General features: G+C 40.5%; 1 protein-coding gene across 3 annotated transcripts in view; it reads right to left on the bottom strand.

Moving 5' to 3' along the window:
• MMEL1 (membrane metalloendopeptidase like 1) overlaps positions 1–27,958 on the bottom strand; it is a 1,737,390-nt gene that overhangs the window by 214,204 nt on the left and 1,495,228 nt on the right. For all 3 annotated transcript variants that reach the window (XM_044062979.1, XM_044062980.1, XM_044062978.1), the window contains exons 18-19: positions 17,069–17,188; positions 8,187–8,320 (exon numbers count right to left, since the gene is read on the bottom strand). In XM_044062979.1, the coding sequence (XP_043918914.1) occupies positions 8,187–8,320; positions 17,069–17,188 (254 nt within the window). The remainder of the gene's footprint in view (positions 1–8,186; positions 8,321–17,068; positions 17,189–27,958) is intronic.

Raw genomic sequence — 27,958 nt, 5'->3', positions numbered from 1 at the left:
GTATAAAACATGCAGCCGACGCCATTACATCAGTTTTTCTTACCATGCGGTGTTCAAAGCAGAAGCAGTTTGCAAGTGCCGGTCGGCCGACTCCTGAAATTTTCATTTTCGAGTTTCAGAACCGAAGTCTTAAACTAAAGCTAAGTACCCTGTTGGGGAAACTTTTTTTTGCTCCTTACCAATGTCAGTAAAAGTTAACAATTGCATTACTTGTGGAAAGCAAATACCTCACAAAGATTTTAATTCGTACTGTATTCCTTGCCTAGGCCCTGACCATGACGTACCTTGCTGTCAGTTTTGTGCTTTATTTACTCAGCGCACAATCCGTCGTTGGTATATTTTCATTTCTAAATATTTCAGTTCTCAGTTTAATTATCCAGAAATGTCGTCGGTTAGCCGTCCGACTACTGGGATTCTGAAAAAATACAAAGATAAAGACAGAGACAGGCCACCAAGGTCCAAAGCTGCCGATGACGCTTCTCTTAAGCAAGTCACCAGTTCACCAGTACTCAGTGAGGTGCTTTTGCAGTCCCTGATACCTGCTACTTCTGACTTGCAGGTCTTTACTGAGACCCATTCGGAGTCCGGTATGCCGCAAAATGCTTCAACTGTGGAACCTGCGGATGTCTCTACCTTGGATGGGTCCAGAGCCTCTGTGCAGGCACCAGCTTCTGAGGGTGTATTCAGGCCTACGGCTTGCATATTAAACCGATGCCTCCTTCTTCATTTAGGCCCAAATCTCAAACCATGCCTAAGAAACCGACGCCCAGGCCACATGCTCAGGCCTCTATGCCTAAAAAAACAAATTATAAGAATGTCTGAAGATCTTATAACTCTAATCAGGGGAAGCCAACCTCCCCCTTTTAAGAGAGCTAGGTCTGAAGTTGTTTATGAATCTTCTGAACAGGTTTCTGATTTTTCTGATTCTTCTGATGATCTGGATTTGCCCTTATCTACTTATGAGGATTCTGATGCAGAGGACTCTATTCCCTCTGTTTCCCCTGCAGAGGATTTTTCTTTTGGTGAAACCTTACATACCCTAAGGGAGTATTTCCACTGGGAAAGCCAGGATTTTTCTGATTCAAACAAGAGGCTTAGGGATTTCTTACTCCTGCCTCAGCATAGGCCTTTAGCTATACCTCCTGTACTAGACATTGTTGATGCCTTTTCAGAATCTAGTTTGGCCCCTGATTCTTTGCCTCCTGCTCCCAGAAAACCTGATAGATATTACAGGGTTCCTGATTCTCACAAGTTCCTTTTTAAAAATTCTATTACGGATCCTGAGACTATTTCACAGGGACCCAAGGGCATTAAGGCTTCAACTGCTAAAAATCCTACCCCTTCTGATAGAGACTCCAGGGTGCTGGATAGATGGGGTAAGAAAGTTTACACTTCTGCAACCTTGAGCATTAGGGCTTTAAACTACCAGTTTCATATGTTAAAGTATCAACAACATGTTATTGGATTGTTTAAACAGAAAATGATGTTAATTCCTGACTGTGCTGAAAATAAAGAATTACAGGATTTAATGCATTCTGCTGAACAGGTTGGAAAACATACTTTGCAATGTGGATTTGATTCATTAGAGGCCTCTTGCAGGGCTGCTGTTACTGGGTCTGTGCTCAGAAGGCATGCTTGGCTTAAGGAGAAATCTTTGCCTGATCATGTTAAAGCTAAATTGTTGGATGCTCCCTTAAATCAGGACCGCCTGTTTTGCTACAAGGCTGAGGAAGTTCTTAAAAAGATGGACGATAAAGCTAAATCTATGCAAACTGTTAAATATTTCTTACAAGTTCAGCCTCCTAGATTTAGTAAGCACTGGCCCTCTAAAAATTGATCCTTTCCAGCCCCTTCCAGGTCTTCTCATGCCAAACCCAGACACAGCAGAAACCCCAGGTTTCAGTCCCAAGGGCACACAAGACTAGGCAGTGGGGGGTTTCCGTACCCAAACCTGGGAGTAGTAAGACAACCCCCTATGGAAAACTGTATCAATGACTTGCTTTTAAAACTTCCAAGCACTTCCCAACTGAATGCTCCTTAGGCGGAAAGATTAGTCTGCAGGCCAAAAACTGGTAAACTCATTACCTAGGACAAATGGGTTTGAAATATAGTGTCCCAAGAATACAGATTTCATTTCCACATGTTACCAGCACCAAGTGGGTGGCCAGATCTACCCCCAAATCCGTGGGCAGAGGCCCAAAATCAAGTACTCTCCCTCTTAAACATGGGGGCTATTCAGTTGGTACCAGAAGAGGAAAAAGGACAAGGTTTCTATTCGAGACTTTTCCTGTTACCCAGAAAAGGCAATACATGGCGTCCTAGCCTTGATCTTTCTATTATAAACACCTTTCTGGTGATTCCAAAATTCAAAATGCTGACTCTTCACCAGCTGCTTTCTGTGCTAGGCAAAATGCATGGTTGGCAACACTAGACTTAAAAGAAGCATACCTGCACATCCCAATCAGGGAGTCTTGCAAAAGATACCTACGCTTCAAAGCAGGCTACATGCACTATCAGTTCTCTGCACTGCCCTTTGGCTTATCTACTGCGCCCAGGGTATTCACAAAGTGCCTAGCTCCAGTCATTGCATTTTGCAGGCAAAGAAATATTCATATATACCCATACCTGGACGATTGTCTAATTCAGGCAGAAAGCAAGGACATTCTTTTGAATCATCTGGCCTTTGTTCAAAGGGTACTGACTTGTCTGGGGTTCACCATAAACGAAAAGAAATCCCACCTGGTACCCTGTCAACAAATTATATTCCTGGGAGCAAGCTTGAATACAACTTCCCAGATGGCTTTCCTCATGCCAGAGAAACAAATTCATTTGACAACTTACTTCAAACAAGTGGCTACAAAAACCCTGCTATCTGCAAGGCAAATACTGCAAGCCTTGGGTTCATGGCCTCCTGCATTATTCTAATTCCACATGCAAGGCTGCATATGAGGAAACTACAATGGTATCTCAAAAGCCTGTGGTGTCAACATTCACAGGATCTAGAAGCAAGGATTCCTATCATACATTGCCTATGCCTAGAGCTCCTTTGGTGGGCAGAAGCCTGCCACCAAAACAGGGGACTACCATTCACATTACCCCCTGCTACCCAAATCTTAACAACAGATGCATCAGACTATGCTTGAGGGGCTCACCTGGCAGGGAAGTACATTCAAGGCAATTGGAACCCAAGTCAAATGCACCTGCACAAAAATCAAAAGGAAATGTTAGCTGTACAGAATGCTCTGACAGCCTTCAAGGACCACATTCTTCCAGGACAACTAATGGTAAAGACGGACAACACCACTGTCATGTGGTACATAAACAAGCAGGGGAGTACACATTCTTACACCCTCTGCAGACTAGCCATGGCATTGTGGAACACAGTCTTGAGCTACCAAGTGAATCCACAAGCTCAGTTCATGCCAGGAAAACTAAATATACTGGCAGATGGACTAAGCAGAAACCTCATGGACCCACACAAGTGGAAACTGGAACCAAGGATTTTCAACATGTTGACAAGCAAATGGGGGAGCCCAGATATAGACCTGTTTGCCTTCCTCAGAACCATCAACTGGACAAATTTTGCACAAGGATTTCCCACAAGCTAGCTTGGAAAGTGGATGCTCTATCCTTCAGCTGGAAAAACCTATCAGTTTATGCCCTTCCTCCTCTGCCTGATTTTAATTGCACCAGACTGGCCTCGCCAACACTGGTACCCACTCTTGCACAGTGTGTCACGCTTGGCTCTATGGCACCTGACTCAGACTCCTTCCCTGTTGTCTCAGCAGGAGAACCAGATTCTGCACCCTCAGCTGCAAACCCTGAACCTAGCAGCCTGGCTAATTATCTAATCTCTCCTTTACCATCCCTCAGTAAATCAGTGATGGATATAATTTTAGAGGCAAGGAGGCCTAGTACTAGAAAATCTTATGTTGCAAAATGGGAAGGATTCTGTGCCTGGAACCAGTCTCAAGGAATGAATGCAGCAACGCCCAATTTACCTCAGATTCCACAATACTTGACTGAGATGCTTCATAAGGGCTTGTCTTTTTCCTCCATCAAAATTCATGCCTCAGCCATTTCAGCTCATTATAGCACAGAGCCTCCCCTCTTCTCTCACCCACTGCTCAAGCAGTTCCTCAGAGGGGCCAAAAATTTAAGGCCACCCAGGAGAGCTCCAACTCCAGCCTGGGATCTTAACTTTGCCTTGGAGAAACTCTTCCTCCTTTTGAGCCAGCTGCTACTGCAGATTTAAAATTTCTTTCCTGGAAAACAGCTTTCCTTTTAGCAGTCACTTCTGCAAGAAGAATATCTGAATTATAGGCCCTTATGACAGTGGAACCTTTCATCATCTTTCATGCAGACAGGGTGTCCCTCAGAACCAATCCCTCCTTCATGCCCAAGGTTATATCCAGTGTGGCTCTTAATCAGTCCATTCATTTTTCTACCTTCTTTCCTAACCCACAGAACAAAGGGGAATGGATACTGCACTCTTTAGATGTGCACAGACAGCTTAGATTCTACTTGGACAGGAATAAACCTCAAAGAAAATCTGAACAACTGCTGGTGGCATTTGCTGCAGGGACAGAGGGGAAAGCTATTTCAAAACAAACCATTTCAAAATGGATAGGCCACTGCATTCATTTCTGCTATAAGCACCATGGAAAACCTATCGCACAGGGCATCAGACCCCATTCAACCAGGGCTGCATCTACCTCTACAGCCTTTCTCAGGGGTGTCTCTACTAGGGACATCCTAGAAGCTGCTACCTGAAGTTCTGTACATACTTTCACCAAGCATTATCATTTGCCAATTTTCTCTAAATCCAGAGCTGGTTTTGCCACTGCAGTTTTGCAGGGCCTTATAGCTGGTCATAATTCTATTTAAATTCCTCCTCCCAACCTTAGCTTTGGGAATCTACCCAAATGTAATGACTGCAAGAGTGAAACACGAAGGACATAGCATAGTTGTGTACGCTTACCATAAATGTAGATGTTCGAGTGTATTCACTGTTGTAGTCCTGGTTGCCCTCCCTCCAGCCCCCTTTCTTCTTTTGGCTATACCTCTACTCTCACTTACTCTGCTCTAAAAGTGTTTTGGTGTACTTACTTTTTTGTTGGAAGTATATCCTTGTATTTATCGATTTAATTGCTTCCCATTAGGGGGGCACCTGACATCTGGGGCAAGAAAAATTGATGTAATGGGGTCGGCTGCATGTTTTATACCCCTGATGACCTGACATCATGGAAGAAGGGACAGCAACCAACGCAGGACCCAAGACTTTGTTAATCAGGTTGACTGAGGGCTACTGCAAGCAGATAACCCAAATGACTGCAACAGTGAATACACAACTGTACTGTACCCCATATGAGAATCAAACCCTGCACCTTGTGTCTTTAAGGTAAGTACCTTAACCATTATGTTATCCTCCCACCCCTAAGACCATTATTCTCCTTTAACCCCTCCTCTACACAGAGAGGTGAGTAGTAATACGATAACATTTCAGAATGTTTAATTACTTCTTTTTATGAAAGATTTAAAATTCAACTCACAATATTTAACATAAAAACTTAGTACATATTATAAATACTTGGTTGAAAGTTAAAGATCTGTTAGAAAAATATATAATAATAGTTAAATAAAGAATATTAGAAGATGACTTTGTCAGAAAGATTTTATTGTTTATGTAGACACCTTTGTAAATAGTTGATTTACTTATGTGTTAATAAGAAATCAGAAAGTTTTAAAGCTAAATGCTAAGTTTAAAAGATTATTTCCAGACAGAATGATAATTAACTGTTCTGTGTATTTTTTGTAAGCAGTGTTAATACTGAGCTTTGCAAGTTGGCTGCTTCTTGTGATATGGAGTTTTGTATTTGTTTATATTCTTTGTTGGATTGATTGTGTTATATTTTATAAAAAAAAATTAATTATGCAGCTCAGTGTTTTTTTCAAATATGTATGTGTGTGTGTGTGTATATATATATATATATATATATATATATATATATACAAAACGTATTGCTACTACCAGGAAAATGAAACTTCTACTTTGTGGTGAGGTGGCCTGTCTGGAGCAAAGAAAACGCTGACACGGAAAGAAGATTTAAGCGCTTTCGTTCGCTGCTTTTATTGAGCAATATGAACTTCTTCAGAAATCTACTTTTCAAAGTTTTACTTGCAGTATTTATAGCACAGTTAAAAAGAGGAGGAGACAAGCTAATCATGCAGCCATGTAAAGGAGGAGATATGTATGTGATCTGTGGGGGTTGGTAACCCTTGTGTGAACTTAGCTGAGCCATTTAAGAAGATGTGTATGTGATCTATGGGAGTTGGTAACCCTTGTGTATATAGTTCATTGTAATTAGTTTATGTATTCAGAATTAAAAGTTTTGTAAAACCACTGCCTTGGAATTTGTAACTTTCTGATTATTTTTTTACTATATGTGATTACTGTTCTTCTTTGTAAATAGGGGGCCCATTCCAAAAAAAAAAAAAAAAAAAACTTGCTCATGGTGTAAGGGACTTCTTAACTTTGAGAACAGGCCTTTTGGAATCTGGCCCCCAGTGTAAACCGGTTTATAGATAGGCCTTACACCGAAGTAAGTCACTTACACTGAGAACATGTGTTTTGCAATCAGGGCAGACTTACACTGATTCTTTTGGAATCCGGCCTAGGGTGTGGTTGTAAAATGGTCCCTAAAATTCAGTCCTACCAAGCAAGCCAACACATAAACAAAGACAAACGTGACATTAGTCACAGTAATTTGACCAAGTATATTTTCAAGCCTCCTTGAATTTAAACATTATGTTTTTTGATGGATTGTCCATGATTTACAAAAAGGCTGGGTAGCAACTCACCCCCTAGGCTCAGATCTGTAATGGCATTCTTAACAGTCATGCCCCTCCCGGTATCTCTGTCATCACCCACAGAGTATTAATGTCTCCCAGTAAGACTACAGTGTTATCAGACAGCTGAACTCTAAATCCCCTCATCCGGCCTTCTAAAGAAGACAGAATACTTTGCATTTATTTATTTGTAATTTAAGGTGCCTTTGTTTACCAGGAAAGTCCATCTGGGATTAGTTTTTCAGTAGAGGCCAGTGGAGAAATGCTTCGCAGATTTTTTTTTTTTTTACAAAAAAATAAGATTACAACTAGAATGAAAGTGCACAAACAGTACATGTTTATCTGCAGAATACAGAAGATTTTAAACTGTGCATAAATTTTCTGAGTACATGAATATGTAAACAATGTCTGTATATTTACAAATAATGTGTTTTTATATATATATATATATATATATATATATATATATATAGATATATATATGTACACACACACACATACACACACACACACACACACACACACACACACACACACACACACACACACACACACACACACACGATATGCTATAGGAGCAGATCTCGAATTACCTCTTATGTGCTGACAGTTTACATAGCATAAACCTTAGAACACCGTTAGTGTTTATTAAACAAGAGCACTAATCCTGATCAGTATAAAGATCTGCGTTTGTCTTAGTAATGTGCTCTACATGGAATGTAGCACGAACACTAATTATTAATATAACAGAACAACGAGTCTATGAACAAAGTGCAGAGCTAAAAAACTGTACTTGGTTTACTGTTTGCAACAAATGAACACCCAATGTTCATATTCAGAACATTCAGAGAACCTTAACTTAAAATGAGGCATACACTTATGTATCAGTGTTTTGTCATTTTTGCTTTGTAGCCTATCACTTCCTATTAAAACATTAAATACATGACTGGATATTTCTCTTTGCTTATTACTCCTCTAAAGAAAGGTAGGAATGTACATGCAATACATTTAAATATATTAAAAGATGCTGTAGAAAAGAAAAATCTACTAACGAGGTTTAACTGAAAATGTTATTTACCCACACGACAAGGTCACTGTTTCTGAATATGGACTGTTCTTTCTTATCTGGAACTACAGTATTTTCCAGTTTGTAGAACAGAAGATTAAAAGTTCATACAGTGTATTGCATTACTGTTATTTGAACCTATCTTCGTTTTAAATGACTGTTTAACATACTGAACTGTAATATATTAAAAACTTTATTACTTGCAAAGAAAAAAATGCAGTAAACTGCACACGACTGTTACTGTTACAGCTGTACTTAAAATGATTCTTACATTTTGTCCTCCAGCCAGATCCCAGGTATAATTTCCATACTGGTAAATCATGCAGCGGGACTGGTCCTTAAAACGCATTGCTGAATAATTGCTCCACCAGTCAAACATATTGCCATCCTTATCAAAGTTTCTGCCTGTAGTAAAGTAAAGAAAATATCAGGTTCTGGACTATATTGTATATCAAGTATAAATAAGTTAGAAAAGTCATAAATCCTAAGAAATATGAAAACATTTCATGTTTACAATATTAAAATGCAATGACTAAAAAGTATTTGTTTAGAAGGTTATAAGAGCTAAATAAAACATCAGATTTTTAACATTCTTTGGTATATAACTTGGCAGTTCAGGAGGGAAGTTGGTATAATAGTTAAGGTGTTTACCTTACAAACACAAGGTGCAGAGTTTGATTCTCAGATGGGATAATTGTCTAGGCTTAAAATGGCCCACAAGGGCAGTACTAATCTAGGAACCTATGAAGTTGAGGTGCTACAGTATATTTCCAATACCAAGATCTACATGCATCATAATTTAACATAGTTCTACTGTTTAATGCTCAAAACAAGAACATTCATGTTAACTGACCTATTGGAATACAATGACTCTGCCGTCATGTAGACTTTGCCATCTAAGTCACAGTGTTTGAGCAAATAAAAAAAATAAAATGCATATTTTTTGAACAAACCAGGCTACTTGTATTTAGTAGATGGTTCATTGTTAAGTCCACAGTATTCCAAGCTTACTGGAAACTGAACACGGAAATTCATTACCAGATGCAAGAAGCATGCAATGACTTGTTGTTGTTGTTGTTGTGTCTTTCGGCTCGTTAGAGGTCGCCACAGTGGAACTCCGGTCCGCTAATGATTGGCAGTAGATTTTTACGTGCCCAGTTACCAGCCCTGATGCACAACCTTCAACGAAGGTACACCCATTCATGCATGTCTCCATGCAGAAGACGCTCTAGCTGAGAATCGAACCAGACAGCGTCTTACTGTGAGGTGACAACGCTATGACTAAATGCAAATAATACTGTTTATCACTTTGCATACTTCCCCTGAAGGCATACATAGTTTATATTGACTATAAGCAACTGGACCCAATTATTGTACAGCTGTTAACTAAACTGGTAATAGGTATTATCTGGAAATACACTACAACAAAGACAGTTAAAGTGTAAAATGGTGTTCTATGTGACAGGAATAGAGTGTCAGGGATAAAAGTGTAAACATTTTTTCCAGCATAACTGTATACCACTGTTATTTTTCACCAAAATGTGTGCAACACTGTGTCAAGTCTCCAAAATGTGTGACACATAAGCAGAGAGCTAGTAAGTGTAAAATAGGATGAAATTTGTGGCAGTGATGTTTGCAATGTTTGTGGACTACAGGATATCACACAATATTATGAAAATAGTCTTGCAAATGTCAATAAGAAAGGTAGAATATTTCCTCTTTATAGGTCAGACTAAATATTACTTTCACTACGTTTAAGGCTAATCTTGATAACTGGATGGGTGGACAGAAATTTACACCAGTTACCAAGACTAGCCTTAAAGACAGTGAAAGTAATACTTGCCTGCTAGATTAGGGAAGTAAGCACTATTAAGTGCTTGAAAAGGGTGGCATAATCTTTTAAATTTGTCTGCTTAAAGGTGTATATGGCTAGGCATGTTATGGTTCCCATGATTGCAAACCTGGTATGTTCCTATATTCCTCTGCAGCAGTACTGTGAAACTTCTGCCACTCCTATACCCTATCACTATAGTTACTTTTCTGTGAGAGCTCAAGTTTATTTTCCCATTCAAAAATGCTATAGTGCATTTCATTTGGAGTAAAAAACATGCTAAGATATACAATAATGTCTTAATTTTACCCCTGCAAAAGTGGGTGTCTAACAGATTTGTGGATTTATTATGTTAAGGCCATGATTGCTGCCCTCCTAACATTGTATAGTGAAGAGGAAATGGTTTATTCACTCTTCTGGTTATGAACTGAGCAGGTCATATTATCAAATCTATGCATATTATTGAAACTGTTTCCTTTTTTAAGTATTAAGCAATTTCTGTTTGCTAGTAAGCTATCCAAACTATGGGGTGGGGACATAACAATTTTGGAGTGGCTAAGACAGAGACACTGCCAGGAGTGGGAGACAACTGGTTCTTGTGAATCTTCAGTTTATGATTGGTGAGAAGGTGTTGAATAGATTACTGTTTGGTTATTTAGCTGCCCCGCTACTCAGCTGCTCAAGCTCCAGAAGTCTCTCTCTCTCTCTCTCTCTCTCTCTCTCTCATTAGCTCTATGCCAAAGAGAATGAGCCTTTTTGGAGCTTCCCAACCTCGAAATATGATACGTTTTGGTAGTTTGGGATTGACATGTGCGGTTTTTACTTTTGGGACTCAAGCAGTTTGCTCTTCTAGAAATTTGTGTTGTCAGCTGCTGCAGATTGTTTTGTGGATTGTTTTGCTGCTATTTTGTGGAATTTATGGCTACCATTTGCTTAGAAATGATCAGTTGCCCAATGTGGATTTTCATTTGCTGTTGACAAGGAAGGTAGGTGTGTATTTCTTCCCTTACCTGAAAAGACCTTTCTCTTACATTAACTCACATTGCTGGTAAGTCACTGTTAACTATCTTATCAATAATTCTATATAGCGCATTAGGGTTTCATAATTATTGTTCAGAAGAATCCTTGCCTCATGTATATGTCCGTTCCTTTTTGTATGTTGTATGTTGGACGATCCATAAGCACTGTCTAGATAAGCGAGTCGCAAAGTAGGCAAATAGAGGTAGAAAGAGTCAAAACCTGTATCTTGGAGGATTAATCCTCTGCACCAACTGCCAAGCCTTCATAAATTTCTTTGAATTACTGTTAAAGCATTGTGGATTACAGGCAGTTAATAATACTAGTCATTAGAGTTTCATAGTTATTAATTGTTCAGAAAATACATGCCCAAGTGAATTAGAGTTGTCTGGCAGTTAAGGCTGTAAGCTGTAAACATACTGTTTCCTATAGTCAAAAGTACGGGGCTTGAATTCTTCCACCTCTATTTGTCTACTGTGTGACTTTCAGCAAATTACTCAGATAATACTTATTTGTCACCCTTTGAAATGAATGCTTTGTCCAGTGGGTTTACCTGATTAATAATGAAAGAAAACAGTATTCAACATTTTCCCTTTTAGGCCTGTACCCCCCCCCCCAACCCAATTATTTTTGGCTTTACCCTGAATTATTGAGCAAAGACGTTACCTCAAAGTAGTTATGGTGTAAAGGAATGAATTGTAGTAAATAGGTGCACCATCATATGAACCATGTTTTTTGGGGTTTTGGGGTATGATTCTTAGTTTCATTGTTTTGCTGACTTTTGAATGGGTTTATTATTTGGCTGTGAATAAGCTGGCCTGTGACTTTAATGTTAAAACATTAACTATGAATAGGTTCATAGGTGTGTACTAGGCTAATGGCCCTGGAGTTTTTACAAGCCTAGCCCATAGAAGTGCCCTGGCATCGTGCCGCCAGACATTAGTTTGGAGTGCCTCTGTCAAGTAGAGCCACTGGAATGATCCCCACAGTCAACCTTCTATTTCCCATCCACTCATCAAGATTTCTTTTGAAGAGGGCCAGTGAGGTGCTCTGCTTGACGTGTATGGGAAGTCTATTCCAGAGCATGGGCAGTCTCTGGGTTATGAACCTGTTCCTCCAGCATGTTCTGTTGATTGTGGTAATGAGGTTGAGGCCTCTGGAGTGTGTGGTGTGGAGAGATTGGGATTTCTTTAGATGTAGCATTTCTAACAGAGCTGGGTCAGACATGGCTTTGTAAGTCAAGCAGAGATCACCTCTTAGTAGACGATATGAGACAGAGAATATCTGGAGTTTTTTGAGTCTGTCCATGTAGGACATGTGTTTAAGGCCTAGGATCCTCTTCGTGAGGTACTTTTGTGGCCTTTCCAGCTGTTGCATGTGTCTAATGAGGTACATGCTAAATGGGACATTATACTAGTTGATTGGCCTAATGAGGGAAGAGTAGAGAGAGATGATGACCTCTTTCTTCCTGGATGCAAAATCCTTGGTAATGAGATGTGCCACATAGAAGGACTTTTTGACCACAGTGGCAATGTGGTGGTCGAAGGAGAGGTTGCTGTCAACCTGTGTCCCCAGATCATTTGTAATGCCTTCAGTATTCAGTGGTCCCCCATTGATGTGGTAATTAGTGGGAACTGAGTTTTTGCCAAAGGGATGACGACACATTTTTGGCATTAAAGCTTAAGGCCATGGTTTCAACACCAATCATTTGTCTCAGTGAGGCCTTTCTGTAGGATATCTACATCATTTGGGGAGTTAAAAATGTCTTCCAGCTTGCAGTCATCTGAGAACTTGGTCAGCCAGAGTCCCTCCCTGTTGGCGTGGACTTCTGAGAAGTAGATGCCAAACAGGAGAGGACCCAGGACCGATCCCTGTGGGACTCCACTCATGACTGGTCAGCAGTCTGACTTAGAGTCTTCTACCTTTACACTGTGAGTTCTATCTGTGAGCCAATTTGCAACCCATTTAGTAATATAGGGGTTGATGCCTAGTTTGGTGAGTTTATCAATAATTCCTGAGTGGGTAATGGTATCAAAAGCTTGGCCAGATCGAGGTAGGTTGTATGAACTGCCTTGCCTTCATCCACAGCTCTGGTGACTGACTCAAAGAAGTCAACCAGGTTAAGCAGGCATACTCTACCTTTCACAACACCAAACTGAGTGGGATCTAGAGTTTGGAGATTCCCTATATCCTTGTTAATTAGGTCCATGAGGATGCGCTCCATAGCCTTACATATCAGACTCATCAGGCGATAATTCCCAGGGTCTGTAGTCGCTCACCCCTTTATCGAGAGGGATGACTGTAGCAGTGTGCCATTGGGTAGGGACAAAGCCTGAGGTGAGGCTGTGATTGAACAGGGCATACAGATGTGGTGCCAGTTCACTTTGTAGTTCATGTAGAACACATCCAGAGATATTTTCAGGTCCCATGGAAGCTGTATTCTTGGCCTTGGACAATGCAGCTTTAGCCTGTGCTGCAGTAATGTTGGGTGCCTGGCATTCCTCCGGTATTGTGATTGGTCCTTTGGGGGGGGCGGGTAAAGTTGGCACTGAATCTGTCAGCCAGTATATTGGCAATATCTGTTGGTTCAGTATAGGAGGTACCATTGTGCAGTAACTCAGAGCAAACCTGGGTATTGCCATGGAAATTCTTGATATAACTATAGAAGACTTTGTGGTTGTTTTTAGTGTCTGCTACAATTCTGCCTTCATAGCTGGCTTTAGAGGTTTTGATGAGGGATCTCAACTTTTTGTTGAGGCTAATAAGGGAGTTTTTCCAGTCTTGGGACTTCACCTTTTTCCTGCAACAGTTTTGTCCTTCTATTGTAGAGTTTATTAATGGCAGGGGACCACCAGATTGGCTTCCTTTTTTTGGAGGAGAGCGTCTTGGTTCTGTTGGGTATGGCTAGTTCCATGCATTTATGTACGTGTTCGTACACTGCATTGTTGTATGATTCTGTAGTCATACATCTATTTTCCATTGACATGGGTGCCGTGAAGTTAGCCACCTCTGTTTTTAGGAGCCCAAAGTCAGCTTTGGAGAAATTTTTCATGGTGATGTCCTTTGCGGGGGGTGTGGGTGAGATGTGGATTTCCATGGTGATTCATTTGTGGTCGGATCTAACCAGGGAGGAATTAACTATTGGTGGAGAGCAATGGTTGCCCATGTTAGTAATAACCAGGTCAAGGATATTGCTTCCTCTAGTGGGGGTAATAATGAGCTGGGCCAAGGCATTGGAACTGATGAATTCCAGGACGCGTTGGGCCAGTGTATTGGTGCATGAGTAGTTTTCCCATTTGATGGAGGGGTAGTTGAAGTCACCTAGTATGAGCATGTTGGGTTGGACCCTAATAGTTTCCAGGGTGCTTAGGAATATGGAGTGAGAGTCTTGGGACATGATTGGGGACCTATAGCAGGCTATGACCTGAATTGCCGTCTTACCCAATGTTAGTTGTACCTGAAGTATCTCAGATGCATTATGTTGGGCTACTAGTCTGGAGGTGTGCATATCCTTTATGAATATGGAGAGACCACCACCTTTGGAGCTTCGGTCCATGTTCTGGGGCTAAAAGGTCTGGAATGAGTTACAGCCTGGTAGCACATGTGTGCTTTCTACTGCTTTAAACCAGGTCTCTGTTACAGCACAAATGTCGATGTTCACCATTTTGAGGAGTGCTTCGAGCAAGTGCATCTTGAGATTTAGACTTCTAGCATTGAGCAGCATAACCCTCAGACTGCATTTATTTATGCTGTTACGGTGGTAATTTGGTTTTTGGAACATCACCTAAAAAGGCACTATAGGAGTTGCAAGAGCCACCAGAAACTTAGCCAATTGTTGAAATCAAATCATTTTCTGCTTGTATTGCGGTATCATTCTGGGAGATGGTGGGATGCTGCTCAGGGCTAGGGCCATACCTGCCTGGGCCACATAATCTGAGAGCTCCTCCACATCTCTTATCATGTAGTCCAGGGAGGTGCATCTCAGGTCATTCACACCCACATGGACAGTGACAGAGTCATACTTGTACTTGTTGTGGAGTGACCTGAGTGCGTGTGTTATGTGTCGGATTCTGGCACCTGACAGACAGCTGACTGTTACCTTCTCCTTATTCAACCTAGTGAGTCGGACATCAGTGTGCCTCACTATCGATTCACCTATGATTAGTGTATTGGCCAAGCTGTTTTACCTTAGGGCCTTAGGTTGAGGGGCGCATTGTGTAGTTGAGTTATGTGTCTTGTGGTTTGTGGTGTGTTGTGGTGGTTGAGTGTGTTAATGCCTTGGAGGTCTCTGCTGTTTGGGTAGATTTCTGTTGAGAGCCTCTGTGAAGGTAGATGTGTTGTTTGTGTTTTTATGTGAGAGCTGTGATGGTGGGTGTTCTGGAGGGCTATGTGTTGCATGTGGTGTGGTGCAGGTGTTGCTTCTCCTCTTGACCAGCTATTCTGGTCTTGGCTTCAGAGTGCATGGCTTCCAGTTTAGATATATAAGTGCATCTCTCACAAGTTTGAGTGTTGGGAGGTAAGAGGAGAGGGTTGTCTGTGTGCATGAGGCAGTTGCTACACTGCCTCAGAGTGCCCAAGTTCACCAGGTTAATAGGAGGAAGCACAGGGAATATATTTTAAACTTGTTTTTTGCAGGCACATGAGTGTGAAATGCAGTCAGTTGGGTTATAACTTTGGTCTGATACTTAGTTTAGAGGAGTATGCTATGGGCTATCAGTAAGCTTCTCCCTGTAGTGCAGAGTTTGATTTCCTCAGCCTTTGCTTCTCTAGTGTATGTCTGATCAAGTCACTTCTCAAAACAGTGCAACTGGGCTGCCTCTGAAAAGAGACACTTGTATCCAATGGGCTGTCCCAATCTTTTAGCAAATACATTACAAATCTGTCTTCAGATAGACACCAATTTGTGCTTTATTATTTGCTATTTGACTATGAATCCAGCACATCTTTTGTAGTTTAATGGGTTGCCAGATGCATTTTAAATAAAAGTGAGTTTCAATGGAAGGGAAGTTTGCTTTGCTCATGTTAAGTCTGTTTTCAGTGTAAGTTTTCTGTTTTATCCATCAAATGCCTTTCAGTGGTTCTGATGTAAAATGCTTAATAAAATTTTTAAATGAATTACAAACTTGTATAATCATTGTAAAAGTAAAAGAAAATAGTATGTATACGGACAGGTTTGAGCAATGTTTATGGTAACTGGGGAGTGACAGCCAAGTAATGGGATATAGGTATGGTGTGTGTGTGTGTGTGTGTGTGTGTGTGTGTGTGTGTGTGTGTGTGTGTGTGTGTGTGTGTGTGTGTGTGTGTGTGTGTGTGTGGAAGGGGGTTGATTGGCCTGCTTTGTGCCCCACTGGACCATGATCCAGCTCTAGAAGCATGTGGTCAAGTGTCAGCACTGCTCAATGTGACTCATACATGAGCATTAAAATGAATTAAATGTCAAGTAATATATTTGGCCAAGGATACCAAAGTGAAAAATTCCTCTTGGCTTAGATGTTAACTAATGTTCAACACATTTTATGAAGTGAACCCCGTTCAGGCCACCACAAAGAGCTAGCTATATATTTCATATGACTACTTCTTTTTGAAGTAATGATTTTAGGGCATGCATAAAAAGGGTCCAGTAGAACATAAACATATTGAAAAGGCTTTTGTTTGGTGAAACCATGGTCTGTAGAATATTCTCTCATTAAAGCAGCATGTTCCTTTTTCCATTTGGTGCTGGTTTGATGGTCATTTGTTGCTATTTTTACTGTGCACCAGAATTTGGAATTTTATACATGGGTCTAAAGAAAACTGTATTATTCTTTTAAATGAGTTTTCTCAGTAAAGGTTATTAATTTATGTCAGAAGTAGTGATGAACAAATGGAGTATTATTCTTTGGAACCTTAATCATAAAGTTCTCTAACATAAAATATCAATGCTACCTTTTCTGTTAATGCTGTTACACAAATTCATAGAGCTTAAGCCCAAACAGGCCAGCTAGGTCTCTTAAAAAGTTAATGTGAAATGAAATAAGAACTCATCACTATCAGAGAAAACATTTCATTCTATAGAATTTCATTAGGCTAGTAGCTGCAGAAATAATAAGATAATGACAATATAGTTTTATGAACATAGTTAAAAATAAAGCTGGTGGAACGTGCACATGTTCTACCTTTGTTATACTTGTTCTATTTATTGAAGGATAAGCAGTTTTTCTACACAGAGCCAAAAAAATTGTGTTGTACATGGCATACACATGTATAGCTTGTCAGTATTAGCTAATGAATGGTTTATGACCATTGTCACTTTGCTATTGCCTTACCATTGTCATCAAAACCATGTGTGATTTCATGTCCTATGACCATTCCAATTCCCCCAAAGTTCAAAGCTTGGGGCTGGTGTTTGCTGAAGAATGGAGGTTGAAGAATCCCTGCAGGAAATACTTAAAACAACAGAAGAAACCATGTTTATCTTTAGTTTTCGAAAAGTCCACATGGCAGTGGAAAATAAAATATACATACAGATTGTCCCCACAAATATCATTCAAGGCATATAAAGACATTAATTGTGCAACTGTCCTCATGGTACTCATTTTATTTTAAAGGGATTTATCTCTTGATGGATGTGATGTCTTGAAAGTGGAATACTGAAAAGTATTCTCCGGCTTCCTGTACTAGCCAGATGTAAAGCAGTTTTTTTTAATCACTCTAAAGTCAAGCCAAGATACACAACCAAACCCTTAATTCATATGTGAAGAGTATACAAAGAGATAACTTTCAGCTGAGATAATACCATATAAACACAGGACAAGAAGCCATTAAATCCCAGTGAGGCTTACCCTTGAAATTTTACACAGTTTCTCTAATTTTACAATTGCCAAAATGCATTTGTGATCTTTTGTAAAATAGTCTTCGTTTTGAAACGAGAGTGAATTATGGAATGCTATATACAGAAACACAACCAGCATGCAGTCCATTGGTCCAACAGTACTGGGCAGTGTGTCAGTGCATATTTTTTGAGCTCAGTAATATACTCCTATGTATGAATATTCAGACAAGTGTTTTAGCATGGCTTACCTCTAAGACCCCTTCACCCTGGGAAAAAGCTTATGTAAGTTTATTTAGTGACATTTATTGTAGAAAAAAATGAAACTTACTTTTCATATCATAGATATTGGCATAATTCTAACCACAAACACTGCATTCTTCCTAAATGGTGCAGGACTAAGGCAAGAAAACTGCAGAACAAGATGAGGAAAATGCCTTTTCTTAGGTGGCTAGCTCAATTAGTTAATGAGCAATATATGTTTACAGCTCGCATCTGGACTTCTTGGTGTATTATATTATAGGACTGCAAAATATGCAAGGGTTAATACTAACACATACATAAAAGAGACAAGGGGGGAATTTGGAAATATGCAAATGTTTACCTCACTTCCTTATCTCATGTGAACCAGGTACAAAAGGGGACCAAAAGTCCCCTTTTGTTCTGTCACCGAACATAAGGGACACATAAGAGGCTTGAAGAGCTGGATTGTTTGTGTGGATTTAGATAGTCAGTCCACATTCAGCCACTTGAGCATGTCTGGTCAACAGCCTAACAGGAAGAAAACAGAAGAGCAGCAGCTCCACTGGTGATATGTGCTGTTTGGTGTTATGCAATGGTGTGAGCTATAAGATATAAATCAACCAATCAAATCCGACAAAAGAGAAAGCAATTAGGACAATACAAAATAATAAGTCATGGGTCATCATTTTTTTTTTTTTTTTTTTGTAAAAAACACCCATCACCAATACAAGCTCCTTAGGGAGGAAAATAAACTCTTTTAATAATACTTTACTCACTAACTAACAATGTATAAACATTGCCAGCGGCTTTACTAAGTTCTTCCAGATATTCATTACTTGCAGCTCTACATGTTACACTGGACAGCTGCCATTCTAATGAAACCACATAGTGAGGAACTGGAAGCTACTCTGATTTATTTTCTTTTTAAAGAAGAAGCTAAAATGCTTTAAAAGATTTCAACATTTATCATATTATGTAACTTTACAATTCATGATTATCCTTCATAGAAAAAGTGATCCACAACATAATAAAAGCACACTTGTGACATAAATATGAGATGTTCATGAGACAGATATGTATCTCAGAGAATCCTCATGATCTATAACAGGCTCCCCATGCATGTGAAGGAGAGCCCATCCCTAACTCTATTTAAGTGTAACCTTGACCAATGGATTGGAAATTGGAAATTCACCCCCGGTCTGGCTCCCATGTCTCTGACAGTGACAGACAGTAATGCCCAAACTAATATACCTCCCCACATAACATCTAGAAACTTCCTAAGTAACTTTTCCCCCTCCTAATAAACACCCATGATACAAAAGCATGGCTAAGCTTATAAATTCCCTAGTGATTGTTAGCCTAGTATATATCTATGAACCTATGAACAGACACTTCCCATGCAGCTTCCATTAACCATCTGGCATACAGCATGTAGCCACTTAGCAGGGAGTAGAAGTAAGCTCTCATCTTGTTTTACTCGGTAAATGACACTTTGAAAAAAAAAACTAATTTGTTTCACAAAGTAGGGAAAAAAAACATTCTTCTCGGCAGGCTCAACATTCATGGCTTAAAAGTACAGTTCAGTAGTGCACTATCATATTTAAAAAAAAATGCAGTTCTCTATGTGGCTTACAAATGCATCATTGCATCAAATTTGTTTAATTTTTTAATGAAAATATGACAACCAGTGACTATTTTACTAAAAAAAATTTCCATTCATACTTACAGTAATGTAATCTACAGAAGTATAATATCATTATTAAAAAAACTAATAAAATAAAATCACAACTCCTCCTACTTATTGCATAATAGCAATAATATATGGTTCAGTATGGACTGTGCTGTGACATTCTTGTGGTCACTTAGGCTTCACTTTCATGACCAGATCCCGACAGTCATGATTGTAATAAAGCATAAAGAATACCATAACCATTCATTATTAGAATAGCATTCTGGATTAAGAAAGAGATAAAAATAAATATAAAACTGCTTTGTCCCAGTTCCTGTTTGATCTAAGCCTGTGTCTGTTAAAACATGCGCGCGTGCACACACACACACACACACACACACACACACACACACACACACACACACACACACACACACACACACACACACACAAAATCTCTCTCACACATGCACAAACATGTGAGAAAATGTCTTTTGTAAAGGATTTATGCCTGACATTACCATCTCTTTTACTGAAAATGCATCAGGACTGTCTCAAATGAATATTCATTTATAGGCTGGTTGTTGAGCAGCTAGAGAGGAGGAGCCCATTTGTATACAAAAAAACACACATGCCACAGCAAGTGGGATCTTGGCGCATGCAGCCCACCACAAAAATATTTTCAACTATTTTGGACTTTGTTGTCAAGTTTTATAACATGAAGGGGTATTCTTTACTTTTTGGTGGGATTGATAACATTGTCACATTTGAACACAGGCTGTCTATTCCAAAAATAATTTGTTGTTTAAATGGATTTATGATACTAGATATGATGTTATTTTTTTTTAGTAATAACTGAAGCAACAAATACTATTATCATCTGATTATAATGCTGTTCATGTAAGAAGTAGCTGAATGGGATTATCCCTATTACTGAAGAGGTACTTCAAATGTATTTTTCTTGATATAACTTGTAGTAAGGACAGGATTAATGCAATATCTGTAAGGTTATTTCTATTAAAACTTTGTTGCTTCTCACATAGGTTCATAGGTTCATAGGTTCATACTAGGCTATCTGCCCAAGGGCATTTATAAGCCTAGCCCATAGTTATGTGGCTTTCGCCACCCCTTTAGTTTGAATAAAAACTATGCCTATCATTTTGCTGTGCCTCTGTCAAGCAGTGACGCTGAAGTAATCCCTGGGGTATATCTGCAATCTCCCATCCATTGGTCAAGATTCCTCTTGAACAAGACCAGAGAGGTGCTCTGCCTCACATGTACCGGGATTTTGTTCCACAGCATAGGGAGTCTCTGGGTGATGAATCTGTCCCTCCAGCACGTTCTATTTATAACCGTGTCAAGGTTTAAGTCTCCGCCCTTGTGGTTCTGAGGGATCTAGATTTTTGAGGTGAAGCATATTCATCAAATCTGGGTTTGACATGGCCTTATATGTCAGGCACAGGTCACCTCTGAGCAAGCGGTATGAGACTGAATAGAGCTGGAGTTCTTTCAGTCGGGCAGCATAAGACATATTTTTGAGACCCTTTATCCTTTTGGTGAGGAACTTTTGGGGCCTTTCAAGCTGCAGCAGGTGTCTGGTCAGATACATTCGAACGGGCATTGTACTCAATCATAGGTCTAATAAGTGATGAGTACAGGGGACGATGACCTCCCTTGATCTAGATGTGAATCCCTTCATGATCAGGTGGGTGATATAGAAGGTTTTCCTAACTACTTTAGCAACATGAGTGTCAAACGAAGGCTACTGTCAACCTGGGTCCCCAGATCTCTGATGACTTTTCTGTGCTCAGTGGATTGCCACCTATATGGTAGCTAGGGGTAGCCTTGTTTTTCCCAAAGGGTATGACTATGCATTTTTGGCGTTTAACTTCAGGCCATGGCTCTGGCACCAGTTATCCATTTCTGTGAGGCCCTTCTGGAGGATATCTGTGTCAGATGTGTTTTCGACTATGGCCCAGTTTGCAGTCATCTGCAAACTTTGTCAGCCATAACCCTCCTGTGTTTGCTTGTACTTCAGAAAAGTAGATGCCGAACAAGAGTGGACCCAGGACTGAGCCCTGTGGGACACCACTTGTGACAGGCTTTGAGTCTGACATGGCTCCAGCAACTCTGACCCTGTGGGTTCTGTCACTTAGCCAGTTTGCAACCCATCTTGTGATGTATGGGTTTACATTCATGCTGATGAGTTTTTCGATGATACCTGAGTGGGGTATTGTGTCGAAGGCCTTTGCCAGGTCGAGGTAGGCTGTATGGACTGCCTTTCCCTCATCAATGGCCTTGGTGACTGTCTCGAAAAAGTCAACCAAGTTTAAGAGGCAGGATCTGCCTTTGACAAAGCCAAACTGAGTTGGATCCAAAGTCTGCAAGTTCCCTATGACTTTATTTATGAGTTCCATTATGATCCTCTCCATGGCTTTGCAGATAAGGCTTGTCAAGCTAATGGGGCGGTAATTTCCAGGGTCTGTGGAGGCACCGCCCTTATGAAGTGGGACCACAGTCGCGTGCGCCACTCCTTGGGTGCGTATCCTGAGGTGAGGCTAAGATTAAACAGCTGTCCTAACTGTGGGTTTAATTCCTCATTGAGTTCATGAAGCACACAGCCGGGGACACCATCCGGTCCCATGGATGCTGTGCATTTTGCCTTAGTGTGGGCAGTTCTCACCTGGGCGTTGGAGATGTTTGGGGGCTACAATCCTCTGGAATAGATATCTCTCCTTTTGGGGGGGAGGGAGAAGTTTGCACTGAACCTGTCAGCCAGTATGTTGGCAATGTGTGTAGGTTCAGTAATTTTCACATCATTTTGAACTAATTCTGAGCATATCTGGGAGTTTCCTCCTAGGTTTCTAACATAGCTAAAGAAGGCCTTATGATTCTCTTTAGAGTCCTTGGCGATTTTTCTCTCAAAATTTGCCTTGGATGATTTTATGAGAGCTCTTAGTTTTTACTTATAATGATCAAAGGTGTCTTACCTTTCAAGGATTTTGCTCTATCTTGTAGTAGCTTCCTCCTTTTGTTGTAGAGCTTGTTTATGGCTGGGGTCCACCAGACTGGACGCTTGCCTTTGGTACAGAGAGTCTTAGTTTTGTTTGGGATTGCCTGATCCATGCAGTCCTGTAGGTGCTGGTAGAAGGCATTTGTAAGTGATTCAGCTGTTTGAGTAATGTTTACCACTGGCTCAGGGGCCTTAAAGGAGACCACACTAGATTTAGAAGTGTGAAATCGGCTTTTGAGAAGTTTTTCACTGTGGTCTTTTTGTTTCAGGTGGGGGCGGGATGAGGACCTCCAGCGAGATTAGTTTATGATCTGATCTCACCAGTGAGGGGTATACTTCCGGTGTTGAACATTTTGATCCCATGTTCGTGATGATGAGATCAAGTATGTTTTCTCCTCTTGTGGGGATGGTGACTAGTTGTTCCATGGCATTTGAGTTTATGAACTCCAGGAATCTTTGGGTTAGAGTGTTCGGGCTTGAGTAGTGTTCCCAGTCTATATTAGGGTAGTTAAAGACACCTAGTATGATGGTGTTTGGAGATACATTTATCCCGACCAATGTTTTCAGGAAGGCCATGTGAGGTTCCTGAGTTTGAGAGGGTGGCCTGTAACATGCTACAAATTGCAGAGCAGTCTTGCCTATGGTTAATTGCACCTGGATGGTCTCCGATGCATCATGCGTTGCCACCAACCTTGAGGTGTGGGTGTCCTTTATGAATATGGACACCCCCTCCTTTCTTGGTGTTGTCCGGATTTTGGGGCGGAACGCATGATATGAGGTGAAACCTGTTAGTGCTGGGGTGCTCTCAGGAGCCTTGAACCAGGTTTCTGTCACAGCACAGACATCGATGTTCTCCATATTGAGAAGGGCCTCGAGTGCGTGCATCTTGAGATTGAGACTTCTGGCATTGAGCAGCATTACCCTTAGTTTTTTCCTTTTGGTGTTCTAGGGTGGTAGGTTTAGAATTTGAGCCTTGCCTAAAAAGGCACTATGGGGTGGCAAGAGCCTTTGCCAATATCCGGAAGCCCAGGGTGACAGGTGCAAGCCGTCCCTTGAAGCAGCGTGGCTTGTCCAGCATGTCATCCCAGGCAGACAGACATTGGATCCCCTTTGAATGACACCAGAATTTAAGCCAATTATTAAAGCTGATCATCTTATCACTGTATTGTGGCATCATTCTAGGTGAAGGTAGGATACTGCTCAAGGTCAGGGTCATACCTGCCTGGGCTACATAATCAGAGAGCTCCTCAATGTCCCTTTTCATGTAGTCCAAGGAGGTGCGTCTCAGGTCGTTGACACCAGCGTGGACAATGACTGAGTCGTACTTGTACCTGCTGTTGAGAGACCTGAGTGCTTGCGTTATGTGGCGGATTCTAGCGCCTGACAGGCAGCTTACTGTGACCTTCTCTTTACTCAGTCTGGTGAGCGGGGCGTCAGTGTGTCTGACTATGGAATCACCAATGACAAGTGTGTCTGGCATTTTGTTTGGCCTTAAGGGCTGTGACTGTTTGACACTCTGACTGTGTGGTCTATGTGTTGCATGTGTTGGGTCGTGAGGTGGTAGTTGTTTGGGTGTCTGCTTTGGTGGCCTCTGCTGTTTTGGTAAATTTTGATCAGAGCCTCCAGTATGTCTTTGTGTGAGTATGTGTATGATTTGAAGTTGTGATGGTACCATGTGTGACTGGGTATGTATTGTGTGTGGTTACCTTCTCCTCCTGTCTGGTCTTGCCAGTCCTATGTTGAGAGAGCTCAGCCTCCAGTTTGGCCGTATAGTTGCATCTCTCGCATGTATTTGTGTTTTGTGGGAGAAGGAGAGGATTGTCTGTGTACATGAGGCAGTTGTAACATTGCCTCAATATTCCCAGGTTCACCAGTTGAGCTGGAGAGGACACTAGCAACTGATCCCTCGACATACTAGAAGTAGTAGATAAAGAGACTTTCAAAGGACTCCGGGAAGTGGGTTTTAGGCTGGTGGGGTACTATCTATAATAAGAGTGCTTTATCAAGGTGCAAGTACTGTAGGAGTAAGTGCTAGGCTTTACAGATAGAGAATAGTCTACTTGGGAATCAAGTAGAGATGAACTTTTCAGTTATAGGATATGCTGGTTAGATCAGCAGTACAGCTCGAGGAAGGTAGTTTTAAGGGAAAATTGGAAGAGTGGAATTTAGATGGCCCAAATAGTTTAACCTTGTGTAACCGCTGCTCTTGTGTGCAACAGTGGTAACTCAGCTAAATCGCTTACACGCGTTAGCGTGTTTTATAGCAGGGGGCTGAAGGGAGCTAGGAATTGGCCCAAAACGACCAATGGACTACTAGTTTCTGGCTGAAACTTCACCAAATCAGACAAAAAGGCCGCTCAGTGCTTCCCACTCCCACTGGTAAGCAAAGAAACTTCCCTCCTTCCTAATAAGGCAATGGATCAGTAACAGGAACTAAAAACAAAGCCCAGGGATCAGCAACTCTGAAACTGGACTACTCTAGTTCAGTAAGGCGGGAAAACAAGAGATTTTTTTTGTTTTATTACAGAGACAAGGAAAAAAACAGACATGGGGTTTATTTCCCTCCATGCATGCTATTAAATGGTATATGATACATGCAAGTATGTAAAATCAAGACCTTGTTTAAAAGAAATTTGGTTAGTTTAATGGTGTCAGCCACAGCTAGTTAGCACCTGATAGTGAAGTCTGAAGTATCCTCAAATTGCACCTGTTCAGAAATCACATGGTGTCTCCTGCTAAAGTAAAGAGTGAAAACGGAGACTGCTTGAGACTGCACTGTGCTCTTTTTGGAGTTCCTCCTTTCTCCAATGATGTTCAACCATGGGGGTGGCATATTTAAGCATGGGGTAGAGAGGGGTTTCAATTACCTATGATAGCTTAAGTCATTTCTGAGCAATTGCAGGTCAAGGTTGCACAGTGTTACCAGTAGTGAAATATGGGATATCATTTCAGTTGAATTTGGACCAGCACATACAGGCAGGAACTACATTTGCTATATCTGTTTTTGCTTATTTGTTAGACTGGGAGCTGATTGGTTCTGATGCTGAGGTCATCAAACAGGAGAGGTCGTATGAAGTAATAAGTGATCATTTGCCAGTAACATGTGAGATGAGGTAAATGAGCCCTTATTCATCATAAACCTGTTACCTAATAAGCTTGAAATTATGAAATGGTGGGACGCATGGGAGTGTTACCTTATCCCTCCAAGTTGAACAACATCAAAGTTAGTAGATTTCAAGTTGGGGGTAATGTGACGAAACATTGTACCATGCACAGGTGTGCAAGATGGCTTGAGTGAATCTGTGGAATTGTGTGGAGTGCAGTTTTTTTTTGTGTGTGTGGTTACTGTTTTGTCATATTCATTGTGGAAACTGCTATCCTTCTAATAACTTGTGTCCAGCACTGGACGACCCAGCCTAGGAAGTAAGACGTAGGAACCCAATCAGGATTTTCCCTCTTCTGAGTTTGATCTGAATCACCCTTGTTTAGCAGTTATTTATATCAGAGATCTGTCTGCAGCACAGTCACAAAAGAAGTATATAGAGCTTATTGGGGGAGAGGAACAGCTGTCTTCTACAGTGCAGGCTTCTACATGTGCAAGAATTTGTGAGCTAAATGACTGCTGCATGTGGGGCATCAGCTGTAGACTGTATTGTATTGTATAGAAAATGTAAATCTACAGCCCCTCTGAGTCCATGTATGATGCCTCCTGTGCCCAGACACAGTAATTAATGCCACTTTAGTGAATGCAGTCACCCAATGACAGGTAAGCAGCTCATACTGAAATATGGCTGGTGACAATAGCAGTAGGTTAATAGCAATGGAAAAGCATAGTAGGAAACTTTATAGGATATGTGTCAGATAAGCAGGAATTAAAAAAAAAAGGTTTTAACAGACATTGAATATCTGGGATACCACATTTCAATGGACTTCTTGACAATACAATGAAAGCAAGCACATTTTATTTCCATTGACCTATACAGACTGTACAGGTCATTGTACCCTTAACCTTTACAGAAACTGAGGAATGCAAACCTGTTGCAGTCTGCCCTCAAATCCTTCTACAGGGGGACCATTGAGAGCATCCTCTCAAATAACATCATAGTTTGGTATGGTAACTGCACAGCATCTGACCGGAAGGCTCTCCAGAGGGTAGTGAGCTCAGTGGAAAAAGTCATTGGTTCACCGCTTCAATCCATGGATGATCTGCACAAAATTCGGTGTGTGGGAAGGGCTAGGAAGATAATCAATGATCCCACTCACCCTGCCCATGACATGTACTTCCACCTTTCCTTGGGCAGGCAGTATCACAGCTTACACTGCAAAACATCTACACTGAACAGAAGCTTCTTCCCTCTATCCATAAGGCTACAGACCTTGAATGCCAGGTATGTCAGTGAATAATCAGATCAATATACCACTTGGTGTGAAGTGTTATCTATAGTAATCACTCTGGCAAATTGCTTCAATAACTGGTAAAATTCGCTTGATTTTTTATGTTATTACTTCCTGAATGTGCACTAGTCAGGAGTGAGTCACCACTCCATACATGTGTAATATGAACATCAGAAAATACCATACTACAACTGATGAAGTGCAATATTCTAAGCAATCACAATGTGAAGTCATAGTCTTGCAATACCTATTATATTGTCTAATGTCTTCCTGTCCAATTGTGGTAATTTATTGTGTTGCTAATATTTTTTTTTTCAATAATTTTTATTTATTCTTTACATCAAAACAGAGCAGTAAATGACAAATATCACATGCAGGAAAAACATATGAATATTAAGCAAATGTTATACATTGAAAGAAATGCAAAAGGAGGTTGATTAATCAAACAATACTATTTACACTATATAAATAGATGCTTTCAAAAATCAGTATAGCAAAACAAAAAGGAAGAAATAGGCCGTTTTGCCAGAATTATTATAAGTACAATATTAAAGAGGAAAAGCACTTGTAGGTGTTAGGGATATATGATGTTGTATAGAAGCTCGTAGTCATAATGAAGTATGAGCATTATTGTAGTTTATGCAAGAATAATATTATAGATTTGTTCCCATAACTTCCTAAATTTAATATTTTTGTCCCTTTTATTAATTATTATTTTTTGGGCTAATAGATGTTTGATCACCATTAATCTGAAGTTCTCCCATGAGTTATTAGTTGAATTAAGCCAATTGGTCGCTATATAGAGTTTCATTAAAAGAAAGATATTAATTAGGGTAATTGCTTGTTTTTGGGAGATATTACTTGGAAGGATATGTAGTAGAGTAAATTCCCAAGTGAGTGTGGTTGTTTGGTAGCCCGTCTTTTGTAATTGAAATTTAAGGGAATTCCAAAGTTTAAATACACATTTACAGCTCCAGAAAAGGTGGATTAGGTCGGCAGTTTGGTCTTTACAGTGCGGACAGAGTGAGGATTTCATAAGGTTAAATTTATGTAGAGTAGCAGGAGTG

Source organism: Protopterus annectens, chromosome 2.part1 (genome assembly GCF_019279795.1).
Source record: "Protopterus annectens isolate FY-2018-M chromosome 2.part1, PAN1.0, whole genome shotgun sequence".
Lineage (NCBI taxonomy): Eukaryota > Metazoa > Chordata > Ceratodontiformes > Protopteridae > Protopterus > Protopterus annectens.
Note: the sequence above shows the minus strand (reverse complement) of the source record. Positions and strands in the feature narration are given on the sequence as shown.